The following is a 16,553-nucleotide window of genomic DNA, read 5'->3' on the forward strand; positions in this document are numbered from 1 at the left end:
AGTTTAGCTACTGTATATGTTCATAATAATAGCAGTGTGTTTAAAAAGGTGAGTAAACCTCGAAATTCTTCAAATAAATTGCATTTTAATGAACACAAATGCATTGGGGACACTGCACATTCTATTTCAAAGCATGAAAATTGGAAAAAGTAATTGAATTTGATCATATTTTACAGAAAGTCAAGAATGATGTTCAAAAAAATAGCAGTGTTGACATCTGTCTTTACAAACTCAAAAATTTACTGTAAAAACTAAGAAATGCTTGAAGATTCAACTTTCCTGAGAATCATAAACTAATATTTAGTTGCATAACCGCGGTTTTTGAGAACTGCTTCACATCTGTGGGGCATGGAGTCAACCAACTTCTGGCACTGGTCAACAGGTATTGCAGCCCAGGACAATTGTACTACGTTCCACAATTCCTCTGCATTTCTTGGTTTTGCCTCATGAACAGCATTTTTTATGTCAGCCCACAAGTTTTCAATAGGATTAAGGTCCGGGGATTGTGCTGGCCACTCCATTACAGGAATTCTGTTGGTCTGGAACCATGATTTTGCTCGCTTGCTGGTGTGTTTGGGGTCATTGTCTTGTTGAAACACCCATTTCAAGGGCATTTCCTCTTCAGTATACGGCAACATGACTTCTTCCAGTATTCTGATGTACTCAAACTGATCCATGATCCCTGGTATGCGATAAATAGGACCAACACCATAGTACGAGAAACATCCCCATATCATGATGCTTGCACCACCATGCTTGTGGGGGGGTGGGGGTCTTCACTGTGTACTGTGGCTTGAATTCAGTGTTTGCAGGACGTCTGACAAACTGTCTGTGGCCCTTAGACCCAAAAAGAACAATCTTACTCTCATCAGTCCACAAAATATTACACCATTTCTTTTTAGGCCAGTCAATGTGTTATTTGGCAAATTGTAACCGCTTCATTACATGTATTTTTTTTAACAATGGGACTTGGTGGTAGCTTGGCTTCACATAGACGTTGTCTGATTGTTACAGTACTCACAGGCAATCTTAGATCTTCTTTGATACTCCTGGAGCTGATCATTGGCTGAGCCTTTGCCATTTTGGTTATTCTCCGATCCCTTCGAATAGTCGTTTTTCTTTTTCTTCCTCCCCTTTCTGGTTTTGGCTGCCATTTTAAAGCGTTTGATATCATTTTAGCTGAACAGCCTATCATTTTCTGCACTTCTTTATAGGTTTTCCCCTCTTTTATTAATTTCTTAATCAAAGAATGCTCTTCTTCTTAACAGTGTCTTGAACAACCCATTTTACTCTGTTTTTCAAGGACAAATGCACAGCCAGCATATGCAGCATCAGTTGCCTTGATCCTTGAGTAAGGGCCACCTGTTTAACACCTTTTTTTTTTCACATAATCAATGACCTCAATAATTGAACCTGGCACTGCTATTTTTTTTAACACGCCCCTTTCAGTAAATGATTCAGTTTCACAGAATCAGCAGCATGCACATCATGCCTGTTGGGTCTGTTGGTTTTCTATACCTTTACTAAACCTTCTAGAAAAAGTTGAAAAAAAAAAGTTGAAATTCTAACAAAATCAGTGATTTATCTTGCAAGTGATGTCGGACTGCTATTATTTTGAACACAACTGTATATCATACTTTTCACGCCCTATCACCGTTTAGACAAATCTGAAATGATTGAAGAAACATTACTATTTCTGTGTGTGTGTTTTGTGTTGCTATGTGTTGTACTTATTCAGTTTGGGGGAATCACGGTGTCTAGAAAACATAAGTGGCTGCAGCTGACAGGGACAGCTGACGGCGGTAGCTAAGCTAACGGCGGTAGCTAAGCTAACACCAGGATGTCAGCTGTTAAAACCCTCCCGTTGTCGGACACGACATGAAACTACTCCAGTTAGCTCAATCATGGTGTAACTAAGATATCCGCTGGAGAAAATATTTTTTCATGGACCGTTTTTTGAGTCACTGAGTTATTAAAGTTAAACAGGTAACCGTTAGCCCAGCTAATCTCTGATAACCATGACTAATTACAAAAATGTGCACATGTAAATAGTAATGTTTGTCCAATCATTGGTTTTATAGACTTTATAAACATCAGATTAGTCTAAACGGCGATATAGTGACATGAAAAGGTAGATATAGGCCTATAGCGAAACTCTCGTCCGTCACTATTGTTCGAATGGTGGTTTTCTACCCGAAGTAGTTGTAAACAACAAGGCGATTCGTCCTATTATTTTTTATCCTAAGTACAGAATGTGAGTGTTGGGTTGACCTACTGTGGAAGCACAGACATGCACTTCAGTGTTTACAGTAATTTGTTTTTTGTTTTCATACTTGTTACAGTGAGGCAGCACTTATTTTTAAAGGAATTCCCACTTTCTCTGGGAGCTGTGGTGTTTAAGTTGACATGAGATATAGGACATGTAACACAGACTGGCTGAGATTTGACTGCATTGTCAGTTACACTGTAAGATTAAAGGACCATTGGGGCAGCTCTCAGGTATGTAGGTGTTAAATAAGTCTGCAGCTGTGAAAGAGCACATAGAGGTGTACATGCCAGCCATTCCTGTATAAACACAAACCCTCAGACTTATTCTAGGATTCCCAAACATGCTCCACAGAGGAAAGCAACGGCTGAAGTTGGGGAATCCCTAATTCTGCTTTGTGAAATGGGAGCTGCACTTTCTCTCAAAAGTGCAAACTGACAAATGTCACGAAGGTGAAGCTCTCACCCAAAATAATCAGAGCAGAACAGTGTGAAACTCGCCAGCACTTACAGCCCTTTGCACAAGTAAAGACAGTTGTAGATGACAGATAGACAGACAGACGGACGGATGGATGGACGGATGTATCCAGATCCTGCTCATTGATGCTGCCCCCTGCCCACGCTGACCAGCCTCCCCCCGTCTCTCACCGAGCATATTTTGGAGCTAAAACACACCATTGAATTGAGTAACAAGGCAATCCTTGTCCAAGGCCACTAAACCTCATGTGGACAGCCAGCAGAGAAGCCACTGTATGTGTGTGTGTGTGTGTGTGTGTGTGTGTGTGTGTGTGTGTGTGTGTAGTGTGCACGTGTATACAGTAGTGGCCAGGCCAGGTTAAAATTATTTGGTGGTGCCTTTCAGCAGCAAACTGTGGAGATTACACACAGTTTTTTTGTTTTTTTTTACTCTCTTTCACCGGCCCTCTCCTCCTCCCTCCCTCTCTCTCTCTCTCTCTCTCTCTCTCTCTGCGGGAGCATATGGCATGGAGCCATATTCACATTACGTGGACACAAACACACAAACACACACCCACATCCATGCAAAGTCTGCCGCACAAAACCATATGCGATCGACACAAACTCGCTTCGGCGGTGTGTGTGAGTCTGCGAGTCCGTGTGAGAGCTCAAAGCGATGTGTGTGTGTGTGTGTGTTTAGAGCAGTGTCAGAGAGGCTGAACACGGGGACCAGATAGTTGTCCTTTTACCATCAACACTTCTGCTGCGCTTGGCAGCAAAACCTCCTCTCACTCCCCCTCTCTCCCTCCCCCTCCCCCACAAATCTTTCAACACTCTCCCCTTCCTCGCTCCCTCTCACGCTAGCTCCTGCCATTAGGTCCCCTCAAGCAAGATTGTCCGCCCTCCTCTCTCTCTCTCTCTCTCACACACACACACACACTCGCGTTTGGCTATTTGACTGCTGCTTGGGGCTGGATACAGCCTGTGCTAATGCCAGTGTGTTCTTTTCTTTCAATCACTTTTTTTTTACCCATCTCTATAGGCTACTTCTCTCTTCCTCCACTCTCCTTAGTGTCGGCCACTGTGTCGACCTTTGCTGTTTTCCCTCATTTGTTTTTCTTGAATGAAAATGATCCATTCAAAAAAAGCTGCAGCTGCAACCTCTGCTGACAGAGCCGGCTACTGAACTCACATGTTGTTTTTCTTTATCCTTGCCTAATATCTGCAGATCCCACTCCCCCTCTCCTCCTTTACTCTGCTCATCATTCCTCCTTACACATTTTTTCCAGTCTCTTCCTCTAGCGATGACTAATCAAGAGTCCATAAGAGCGAGACTGCTGATATGTCATCTGATTATGCACTGCTGCTTTTGGCCCCTGATTGAATTTGCATTCATCCGTCTTATAACTGATTTACATACATTTTGGATGAAATTATCATCTTTTTTCCTGTCTCTCCATCTGAGGCTGACGTAAGTTAACAGAAAAGAGCAGTGTATACATAACACCTGCATGCTATTTGTTATATATAAAGGGTGAGTGACAGTTAACAGTGTAGTGATATGTAAATAAAGATATCTCCTTCTCTACCTTTTTTTTCTACATCTATCTAAAACACATACAAACACACAAGTATGAGCGTTTCCTATCTTGAACTTGTGATGTGAACAAAAAGGACATGGTGAATGTTTGATGTTTCTTGAGCTTAATGATGACCAAGTGCTGCACTGAAAGATAGATACCCAGTGGAGTAAAGTAACAGTAAAAACAACGTAGTACCTGCACACCCTATAGTTTATTCACACATAACATACACATGTGTACGACAGAGTATTAGGGCCACATAAGAAAAAAAAAAAGTCACAAACTTTGAGAATAAAGTCGTAATTTATGAGAATAAAGTCGTAATTTACGAGAATAAAGTCATAATATTACGAGAATAAAGTCGTAATTTATGATAAAAAAAGTCATAATTTTATGAGAAAAAAGTCATAATATCCTGTTGTTTAAGAGGAAGACAGTTGGTAAAATGGGGGCCGTGGAGGATTTTGTGGAGTTGTACTTTAGGATAGGTTTCACAAACAAGGAGATACTTAATCTTTTGGCACATCAGCATCATATCATCATAAGTATTAGGACTTTATATGCAAGAAAATGCATCTTTTCCAGAGAAATAACCAGACGGACTTGGAGGAAGTCACTGCTTTTGTGGAGGGGGAAATGGCTGGAACTGGTCAACTGCAGGGTTATCGGTGGATACATCAGCGGGCCATTCAGAGGGGTTTCGTGGTGTCTCGAAACAATCCGACTGATAATTAAGATTATGGATCCAGAGGGAGTCGAGCTCCGGCGAGCACGGCGTCTCCGACGCGGCAATAGCCTACACTTGCAGAGGCCCCAACGCCAGAATAAAATCTCTTCATACAAACATCTGCAAGTGACCTCAAGAAATCCAATGTCTTTGGTTTACTTTTGTAATCCATGACAACATGATCATAAATGATCAACACATACGTTCTGTAAACAATAATAACCTTGCTGTAGATGCCATGTAGTGTTTTGTGTGCGTGTGGGTGTGTCACATCCGGGGAGGAATCAAGTGGGATGGTACCACACCAAGCGTAGTAAAATCAGCTGTTCTTCACCTGTGAATGAATGAACTGAGAGGGTGAGGGGTGAAGGTCCTACTTTTTGCTGACCGCTAATTTACACTGTTTTGGACGTGTTTAGGCTTATGTGGGGTTGTTTCACTGCTATGTTTTTACCTCAATACACTTTGTGAATCGACATAACCTCTGTAGCTTAGTTTTTATTGTTGAAGCGCGTCCGGCAAGTAAAAACACTTCCTTCGCTTAGTCTCTCGGCGACCATTAATTGTTCCATCATAGTCGCCCTAACACTTGCTTTGATCACAACAGATCAATACATCTTCTGTACGACTTCTTAAACAACATGTAACGAACGTTAACCTAGGTTAACTAAAACTAGGTTTGCTCAGTGAGCAGAACAGTTTAATAAACGTTTAGCCGACAGCAACATTACCCTGCTCACTGTGGTATATCACCTTTTCTCGTCTCGACCTACTTCCGTTTTACTTCGACTTTTTTCTCATAAAATTATGACTTTATTCTCATAAATTACAACTTTATTCTCGTAATATTATGACTTTATTCTCGTAAATTACGACTTTATTCTCATAAATTACGACTTTATTCTCGAAGTTTGTGAATTTTTTTTTTCTTAAATGTGGCCCTAATACTCCGTCGTACATGTGCACCACATTTTGCTGTGAGTGAATGGGGGTACTTGAAAAACATCTTGTACTGTATAAGTATAAGTGCAAATTCTGACCCAACTTTACTCTGCTGCCAAATGTGGTTTCTTGCTGGGGGGCAGGTGGTGTAGATACAGGTGGAGGTGTTGAGAATCAGTTGTTTGCTAAGAGCTTCCGCCATTGTTTTGTTTACAAGACCAGAGGTCAGGATAGGCGGTGTGATCTGAAGGCAGATTGGACGCTGTGGTGATTCATTGTTGCAATGCAGAGCCAGTGGTATTTTCTCCGGGAGGCCAAGGGAAGCCATGTTCCCCATATTTCACACTGTCATTTTAATAAAAACACTCGTGACTTTCATATACTTCAGTATATTGTGTATTATATAATGGCAGCTACAGCACAGAATATATCCCTCCTCTTCCCTATATTCTTATTTAGGTACACAGCGCCCTCCAACTAATTTGTGAATGTGTGGTGAAACTACGACGGCTGTGAGCTGTAAACACCTTCTGTAGAGACTAACATCTCTCTTCAGACAGATAAAATTGAAATTGACTTCCCTTGCTGAAAAAAAGAATGACTAACCAATCAGATGAATACCACTACTAAGCTTTGATTAGCCAGGACAATGCTGCTGGAAGTTAGCTCGCTGAGCTTACACCAACCAAATCATATTTATAACGTCACTGATATTGACAAGAGGTGAACTCAAATCAAACAACATTAATAAATACATTTACGGTGTTTTGAGGTGAAGTTAAACAATAACAAATAAAATATGCAACATATTAGTTTGTTGCTCCAAAGATATATGCCATGAACACAAAACTTTAAACATCTCCTGGTTAGTTGAATGAATGTGTGTTTTCTTCTTCAGGGTTCTTACAGTTTAAGCCAAGTTTAATTTAAGACTTTTTTAAAGCCACTTGAAATGAAATTTAAGACCGACTTCATAATAAACACAAATGCAGAAAAAAGAAGAAAAAAAAAAACACCACATCAATTACATAGGGTTAGGGACAATTTTACCCACTTTCCTATGTGATCCAAGGTAAAGTGACTGCTACATGAACATTGGATTGTGTCTCTTTCCAGCTGTCCTTTCAAAATAAATGCATAAAAAGTCCGGAAAAAAAAAACACTGACTCGGGAGCTTTAGCGTTGACGGCCGCCACTAACTTCTCTATGTCGGAATGTTACCAATTATTTTGAGATTTGAGACTAATTACAACCATAAAATACCACTTATTATGTGTTAATATTTTTAAGACTTTTGAAAAATTTATTTAAGACATTTTAATGCCAATTAAGGCCTTATTTTTAGATTAATGAATTCAATGCCTTTTAAGACTTTTTAAGGATCTGTAAGAACCCTGTTCTTTATCAAACCTGTACTGGCTGCTTATGCATTTAGGGGAGGGGGGTTGCATGACAGAAGATGTTCAGGATGGAGTGTGTGTCTGTGTGAGAGAGTGACTGTGCATAGGCTAGTATAGATGCGTGTGAAAGTCCTGCATCTGTATTATACCGTTTGATGTAAAAAGCCTGAAGGCCACTGAAAGTGACATCGCTCTGGCAACAGGAGCAGGTTGTGTGTCTCCCTGGAAATGTATGTACGTCAGTGCAAGAATGTGGGCCTTCCCGCAAATAGATTTGAGAGCACATGTTTCTGCTTCAAAATCTGCCTCCCCCCACCCCCTCCCTTCTGACACAGATACTGTATATGATGATGGGATGATGAATATGTTACGCAACACATTTCAGCCTTATTCCAGGTCTGACCTCCATTTTTTTTTTTGCAATGACCAAAGACTTCACAATTACAAGAAAACTAATTTGTTTCATGCTGCTAAGCCTTTGTACTCTGACAGAGGAGATGTAGCACCACTTAGCTGAACCTTTTCCTTTTTTTAACTACTGTATTTTTATTTGCTCTTGTGCTTGCATTTGTATTAGGAAGTATTGTCACTGTATGAGACTGGACTATGGAGGAAAATCAAACTGCTCAGTGAAACAAAACAGAAAACACTTTTCACATTTTTTTTTTTTTTTTGGCTTTCTATTTATGGCTGTCGTTATCTTGTATAGAGCGAGTGCTTTCCAATTGCATGTGACCCAAAAACCACTAGCAGAGGTCCTTCCCCCCCTGAAATCCCCATCCCACTGAGACCCTGGCTAAAAGGCAAACAACTTCTGTCAAAACACAAGGCCTCTGTGTGGAGCTAGTCCAGAAAGATCATAACCAAGTAAAATTCACGTCGAAATCCTTCAATCCTTCGACTAAAAAACGGCATCAGGTTGATTGTTTATAACCTCTCGTTGTTTTATTGTCGGCTCGTTTTTTTCTGCTAAACACAACAGCAAAATAATAAATTCCATTCACCTTAAAAAGAAAAAAAAAACACAGAAATAAAGCCACAGAGCTGAGCCAGTGCTATTTTCCAGCTTCCAGTTCAGCAGAGTGCCTGTCTTGCCTCTGGCTTGGCAGGCTGCACCAGCCTGCTTCATAAATACTGCACAACCAACGCTTGATGAAAACCCCCACTTCTCTCAGGTACAACTGCACTCTGGAGAGCTTCATTATCTACAGTATGGATAAACTGTGCCTACAAACTGCGTGTGTTTGTGTCAGCGAGAGACTTTAAGAGAGAGAGATAGAAAGGAAGAAGGAGAAGAAAGGACAAGAGAAGAGAAAGAAGATATGAGGAACCGATATGAATAATTTGAATTTCTGCTCTGTAATATCTAAAGCAAATGCATAAATTGTTGATTCCAAAATAGTCAACAACTGACAGGACCGCACAAATAAAGGCTGAGTATTCATGCAAAGGTAGCACGAGGTGGATTTTTTGAGAACAATATTGAAAAAAATTTGGACACAGAAATACACACAGACAGAAAGCTCTATAGCAAATAGCGATTAATGATTTTATAGTGCTGCTGTCTTGATATGTACAATCTCAAAGAACAAAAAGTTTCTGTTAATCAAGGAAAATGAACATTTGACCACCTTTCTAAATGACAATGCAAGCTAAATTTAACTGCAAGTTATCATAACAACCAACAACATGTAATTTTGTAATGAAATTGTAAATGTTCAAGCAGCTGTAGCCTCATAGACTCCACTTTTATAGTTTCCATTCAAGCTATACTTTACAATTCCCTATTAATCACACTCTACTCATTACCATTCAAAGCTATTTACACCTGAAGCCGGCAACTGCTTTCAGCGCACAGGTTGACAATACTGTATATCATTCAGCATCTAAGAGAAGACAAACAAATTTGGTGGAGACAATTTAATCTAGGGGGGTATTGACTATAGCATAGGTGAAAGGACAAGATTTACACTGAACAAGCAACTAACAACTGGAATTATCCATTTCAACAACAAAAAAATAGCATCCTGTATACTGAAAAAGTGTTGCAGTATATTTACAACTCCACTTAATACAAAATGTACACTGATCTAGAAAATGTTGTATTTTGGTAGCACCCAGACTGCAGTCCATTTGTTTGTGTTTCTCCCCTCCTGAGCCCTACATCAATCTCCATGTTCCTCTCCCAGGTCCCACAGATTACACAGTGGTGCTACATGAGGACACGCTGTCCTCAGCATCTGGTCAATTGTGAGTTGTTGTTTTTTTTAAGTTTTAAAGTCCAATTTGTCATCATGGCTGTCCCAGACTAGACAGGGTAGAATGGCTAATGGAGCTGTTCTAATAGTTAAGATGGTCCTCTAACTCAGTGTTCCCTGGATACCAGTTAGCAATCAACAACCATCTCTGAGAGTTGGACAGCTGATGTGGAATCAGCTCGGGTTTCCAGATAGGCAAATGAAATTTGAGAGATGAGAAGAGGTGTGTAATTCCACATCAGGACATTCAGAAAGTTGAACATGCTCCGCTGTCACAGGGCCCTGAGAAGCCCATCATCAAAATAACTATTCTGTTCTGCATGCTCTTTTTTGTGTATGGCGGCAACTATTTATTGATTGTATGTATCTCTCGAATGCCCAAGACAAATTTATCCACCTTAAGAAACAATAAAGGCCCATCTTATCTTATTCTTCAAATTCTTCATAAAAGGCTAAATCTATAGGAATGGCTATGCAAGAACCACTACAAGTGGTTTGTGCAACATCTTTATAAGAAATACACTAAAGTGGCTTCATCTAAAGAGATTCTATTTTCTTTTGAGTTTTCATTTTCATCTGGATGTTTCTTTTGTGATGCAATACATAGCAAAAAAAAAATCAGCCACAGAAATATCGATAGTAAATGTGATAACAGTAAAAAAATCGATTTCTGAAAATACTTATAATGTATTTTCAATATTTAGTTCATTTTAAAGTTACCAAGCTCATCACTTTATAGATTTCGTAACTTTAAACTGCAACCAATGTGGTTTGAAGACTAGTGCATAAGGTACCAATCTAACCGCAATGTAATCAAAACTGCAGTATGGCTAAGTGTAATCTCCACATCGCAGAAACTGTTTTTTTTATTTTTTTATTTTTTTTATAAAAGGTCAAATGTGTCACAACAACATTGTGATTTGAAATCACAATCACATATGCCAATCTTAATATCTGACTGTCCATCCATATAATCTCAATATGAGGTTTTTTGTGTAGTGCAGCCCTAAAACCAAAAGACCTACAACCCCAGTGAGTGTTGGAACTATTAGGTGTCTTTACCTCAGAGCTCGATTACACCACCAATCAAAGGAAGAGAACTGATGAGCCATATAATTACTATACATGTGAATGTGTATGCATGTGCGTGCGTTTGTGTGTGTGTTCCCCATCTCTGTCTCTCATCTGGCAACAGCCTCACCTTGCCAGCTTCTTTCATTCCCAACATCTCTGTTTTATCTCAGTCTGTCACTAGAGGGCATGAGCACAAGCAGGGGCAAAAGAATAACCTTCAGTAGAGGAGACATCCATGGGAGTCATGTGTCTCAGGTATCAATGGTTTCAGTGTGAGCTGAAGTGAGTGAGTGAGTGAGTGAGTGAGTGAGTGAGTGAGTGAGTGAGTGAGTGAGTGAGTGAGTGAGTGAGTGAGTGAGTGAGTGAGTGAAACACCTGCACTTCTGAATCAGAACGTGGACAAGATGTTGAGATATTCCTGTACAGTTCAGCTTCTCTTTCCTTTCAATGAAAAATGCACAAATGCAAATTCAGTGTTCACAGGATGAAATCATTGCTATTTTGGGACGTGAGCGACTTCTGCTTCAGTCTCCAAGTTCGCTCTTGAACCAGCACTCAGGGTACAGAGCACATCCACCTCACTCCTTGATTTATGGCCACATCCAGCTAATTACCATGGATGACATTAAACATCTCTCCACATCCATCCTCCACATTTAGAGCTTCCAATGGACCTCCAGCATCAGAGAGTTACACAGCAGGGTTACTTAGGTTTCCCTGGAACTGACACATCACACCATTAAGAATGGAACGACAACACAATGCAGTGCAACAAAGTCTGATCTCAGATGATGGCTCTTGTGGAAAACACATCAGTTTGGATCATGTCTGGCTCCACAATGTGCAAAGTGTGTCAGCACGTGCACCACACCGGAGGATAAACAAAAGCTTTCAAAATATTTAGATGTGACCTCACACCTCCACGGGCGCGCACGGCACCTTGGCATGCTTTGTGCACCCTCCATTTGCTTATCGGCGGCACAAACATAGCGCACGGCACAATGATGATGACCAAATGAGCAGCGATGTCAGAGTGGAGGTAAACAGCAGCAGTGTGGGAGAGATGTTGCAATTCAAAAACAACACAGATGACAGGAATGTCAGACTAGTGATGGTGTCTCCTCAGAAACTGTAGAACCCGTTGTGGGCCTATGGAGCAGAACCGATCGCTCGTGTCATATTATTAATAAAGCTTGATACCACTGTCTCACTTATCCCGGCTGGCTCCATGTCTTAAAGGAAACGCGCGTAAAGCTGTCACACATGCCATCACAGACACGGAGCGAACCGAAAAAGCGTCGCAGGGCCTGCAGCAGTTTTAAAAAAGGTCATAAGCAACGCAATCACACAACACTGATTACGCCTTGGTTCAGACGCTCTAAGTTGGACATGTCTTACCTGGTCCCGCGGAATGCACGGCAGCGAAGTCCTGCGGTGGGACTTGCTGTTGCTCTGACAATGAGCCATCATTTCCGAGGCCGCTATGGAGCTGGACCTCCGTCTCCTTTTGAAGACAGGGATGTCCTCCTCCTTCGCCCCGGTCACAGAGCCACAGCACCCCGTCCCGCTGGTCCCTGAGGCCGGCAGGAGCCGGTCAGCATACCTCGCAAGCAAAACCCCCAGCAGCCCCAGCAGGTAGGCCAGGTAGGGTCTCCAGCTGGCCCGGACTGCGCTCAGAGAGACGAGGGAGACGGCCCTGATGATGCTAATGAAGACGAGTATCGACACTCCCTGACCCACCCGGACGACCGGCAGAGCCCCGCTACCCACGCAGCCGAGGACGACCAGGGTTGCGGGGAGGGACAGCAGCTGCTCCTCGGCGCAGCGCAGGAGGGACTGCGCCGCGGCTTCGCCCAAGTGACACACCGCTAAGAGAAAAAACGCGGTACGGATGAGCACCCCGCAGCGAATCAGATACAGTCCGACCCAGAAGAAGGCACATACGAGCGTAAAAACCGGGGAGACGCAGTAACACGCAGTCAAAAGCAGCTCCACTGCACAGCCCGCCACGAAATGAAGACGAGAGCCGGAGCTGCTTCTATTTCCGTTGCTGCTGCTGCTGCTGCTGCTGCTGCCTGCATCCCAGTCGACCAATCTGAGCAGCAGAGCGAGAATAACGGAGACGGAGGCAACGCAGACCGCAGACGACACTCCTCGGCAAGTCCATGTCACGGCGAGTCTCAGCCACGACTGGCTCCCTGCGTCCTGGTGCAACGGGGTGACACATGTCTTCACGTAGCCGTTGCGCTCCAACGCTGCCCGGGGATATTTTTCATGAGCGCTTCTTGATGAACCTCTGTCGCTGTCTGCCTCCAAGGCCATGGCTATCAGTCAAGCGGAATGCAGCGCTGACCCGTCCGGAGAAATAATAATAACAGCTAATAGATTTAAGTCTCTGTGCTGTCTGTGTCAGGTCTATAGCCTACATATTTTCGCCTATGATTCCCATGATTATGCGTGCTGGCTGTGCGCAGCTGACCACCAAATACTGACCAGTGATGCTTGCACCCCACAAAATAAAAGTTCAATAAGTGCATACAAATTATTTTTAAACTACCAAATTAAGGGGTTAACAACTTTTTCTTTTACATTTGCTTCTCAGAACTACTTCCCCATTACATTTGGTCTAATATTGAGTTGCCCAGTGAACCAAAAAAGCAACCCCTGGCGTTTCACACATCTAGGCCACTGCCCCCACTCCTCCAGAGTCTCTCTCCCTCTCTCTTACCCTCCCTCCCTCTCCTCTCCTCTCCTCCCTTTCTCTCCCCTCCCACTATAGACACTATCCCTTTTTCCTTTTTTTGCCACTCCGGTGATTTCCTCACGTCACGTTTTTCAGCTCCTCTCAGTGTTTTTTTTTTCTGTTCATGAAGTCTGGAGGCCTGGATGTGACTCAGTGTTCACTGTGGATGGATGCCATGTTTACATCAGGATTTCCTGGCTTGTTCTGGAAGATGGAGCATCACATTACAAGAATGAACTGCGGTAATCCTCCAGTACATTAAGGAGTTACACGACACTGTATGAATATGACAAGGAGATCAATAAAGGGAATTTCATCCTGGAATGGCAACTTTAAACAACGTCGTCGGCCATTCTGAGGTCACTCAAAAGCTCACATGTACATGGCGCCTTACCATGAAGGGAAGCACGTGTGTGGGTTCATCATTTACATAACATCCTAAATGGTGGGTGAAGCTAGTTAATCTACTTTCCTTTAGCCTGGTGAGACACATAATCATTTTCATCATATTCACCTCCAAAAAATACACAAAAAAGAAAAGCACAACCCAACGAATAACAAGTAGAATTTAGCTCTGGTAATAATCATCTTGCTACCCATGTTTTTTTTTTCGTGGATTAAAATCCTAAATCACATCATCATCTACCTCCTGTGTGACCTAGGACAAGTTAGCAGCCTTCACCTGTTTGCCCTACTTTTCCTGAGGGGATTTTAAAGGATGCGATGCGGCCACATACAGCTATTTCAAGTCTGTCATCTCTTTCTGCAGCGTTACTTACTTACTGTTTCAACTCAGTTGTATGAATAAGCCTAAAAAGGCAGGCGTCACAAGTGCTCCATTTAGTCTGAAACATGCCTGATGGATCAGGTATAGTTTGTTTTTTGTTTTTTTTGTGTCCGTAATTTATGATATGTCTTCTTTCGCCCATTAGTAGTGTGAGTTATGATCTAATGTAGGAGCTGTGTTTTATTACAGTGGTGTGCTGTTACAGCATGAGTCGGTGCAATCAGGGCGTAAATCTCATGTTTCAGTCATCCCATCACAGTTAGGGTTAGGGTTAGGGACAGTGGATGTTTGCCAATATGTATTGTTCTACTTTATTGGAGCTGTGTTGAAACCAGTGTTGGGTGTAACGCATTACTGTAATCACATTACTGTTTTCAGTAACGAGTAGTGTAAGGCATTACTGTAGTTATCACATTACAGTTCACCAAGCTCGTTCCTTTACATTACATTGTTAGGTTGATCAATTTTCAACAGGTCATAAAGAGCCTAAAGACCACTCCTTCTTTGTATGTTCTCCTTCCATCTTATACATCTCAGGCAATTTTACAGTGTAAGTACTGTAATGTGTAGGCTAATACTCACAGGTGTACTAGTAGAACTAGAAGTCCCAGAGTCTGGACTGGCTCCATCCGGTTTCCTATCTGTCTTTGCTGTACATCGGTACTAACACCTAATCCCGGTTCGCCAAAGGTAGCCATGATAATAACATTCTTTGCCCTTTGCCCTGAGAGATGTTGTCCAGACACACTCTTCTAGTTGTACTGAGGAAGTGCTGTAACAGTGTGATCTATCACTGTGAAGTGTGTGCGTGAAGAGAAGTGGATGGATGTGTGTATGTGTGTGCGTGTGTGTCATTGTTAGCTTTCATCAGGTTTTCTGTGGCTGCTTACACAACCCCACGTACACTGTACATCCTCAGAGCGTAAACGTTCTGCTTCATGTTCTGAACTGTGGCAGTGGATGACAGCACCTCTTCACCAAGTGTTCCTCTGAGCCTGAGGAGAGTCTATGGTATGTAACAGGTTTCACACTCAGGTTTTAGTCCTGTATGATGGCGACATAAAACAATATGGATTTGAGTGAAATGGTCATCTTCTCCACAACAATCCTATCATCAAACAAATAAAATCCATTCAGCCTGTAGTCTAGCCTACATGGAGGACGCATTAGCACATGCACGCCACACACACAGCGAGAAATCGCGGCATAATAACTTTCTCTCTCTTGCTCAAAACGGCTGCTAACTCCATCGGCTGACAAGAAGTTAGCCAAAACGACCGGATCGCTTACTTCTGCTTTAACAATAATCCATATTTAAAGTAAAAATAAACTTAAACAAATCATGTGATGGATTTTTGTTAAATTAATAATAATAAAATAAAAATACCAAAATGTCTAGTTTTCTTTTCCTATCTGACTGTTACACATGCACAACACTGTGGTCATTCATTTACACATTCTCACCAACAATGCCTGTATGAAAATCTTTCTGTTGCTGATAACTCATCAAGTTACAGAGGACTCAAGTTGATTGTCTAAATGCAGCTTTTTGTGTGTGTTGTGGAAAAAATGTAGTCAACCTGTTGGAAGTCAAAAAAACAAGACGTAGAGGCAGTACGCATACAACAATTTAATCCTCTGTAGAGTCGCTTGGTAGTAGTTTAGAGTTGTGCTGACTGACCAGTGGCTTCTGCCCCTTCTAAGCCTCTGGCAATCCCCTTACAGTCATAAGATTATACAGTAGTCTACTTGCCAGCCCATAGGGCCCCATTGTGAACCCGGAAATGTTGAGTACCCCAAAGTTTTATGTTAGAAATATATAGTATGGGTCCCCAGTATTCAGAAACTGCCGGATGCTAACTTATATATATTGGGCAATTAGCATAACAGACATAATTAGCATAAATTAGCATAATTGCCTATATTGGCAATATTTCAACAAAATTGACTTGGCTGATCTGGGCAATATTGGAGTGGTTTTAGGGGTTATTGATGATGCTGAATCCATTTCTGACATTTTCAAAATTCAAAATGGCTGTCTAAACCGGAAGTGACCAGATTTTGGGCCAGTGGGCCGATTTTGATGGATTTCAAACCAGTCACTTCCGGTTTAGACAGCCATTTTGAATTTTGAAAATGTCAGAAATGGATTCAGCATCATCAATAACCCCTAAAACCACACTAATATTGCCCAGATCAGCCAAGTCAATTTTGTTGAAATATTGCCCATATAGGCAATTATGCTAATTTATGCTAATTATGTCTGTTATGCTAATTGCCCAATATATATAAGTTAGCATCCGGCAGTTTCTGAATAC

General features: G+C 41.8%; 1 protein-coding gene across 2 annotated transcripts in view; it reads right to left on the reverse strand.

The window, feature by feature from the left end:
- The window catches only part of LOC146976032 (cGMP-inhibited 3',5'-cyclic phosphodiesterase 3A-like), a 71,982-nt gene extending 58,584 nt beyond the window's left edge, over positions 1 to 13,398 (reverse strand). The window contains exon 1 of one of the 2 annotated variants that reach the window (XM_085795545.1): positions 12,104 to 13,398. In XM_085795545.1, the coding sequence (XP_085651671.1) occupies positions 12,104 to 13,027 (924 nt within the window). In that variant the 5' untranslated portion in view covers positions 13,028 to 13,398. The remainder of the gene's footprint in view (positions 1 to 12,103) is intronic. The other variant, XM_085795546.1, reaches the window with a different exon arrangement.
- Between the last annotated feature and the right edge of the window lie 3,155 nt (positions 13,399 to 16,553).

This window comes from Trachurus japonicus, chromosome 13 (assembly GCF_045865225.1).
Source record: "Trachurus japonicus isolate A0001 chromosome 13, Traja_1.0".
NCBI lineage: Eukaryota > Metazoa > Chordata > Actinopteri > Carangiformes > Carangidae > Trachurus > Trachurus japonicus.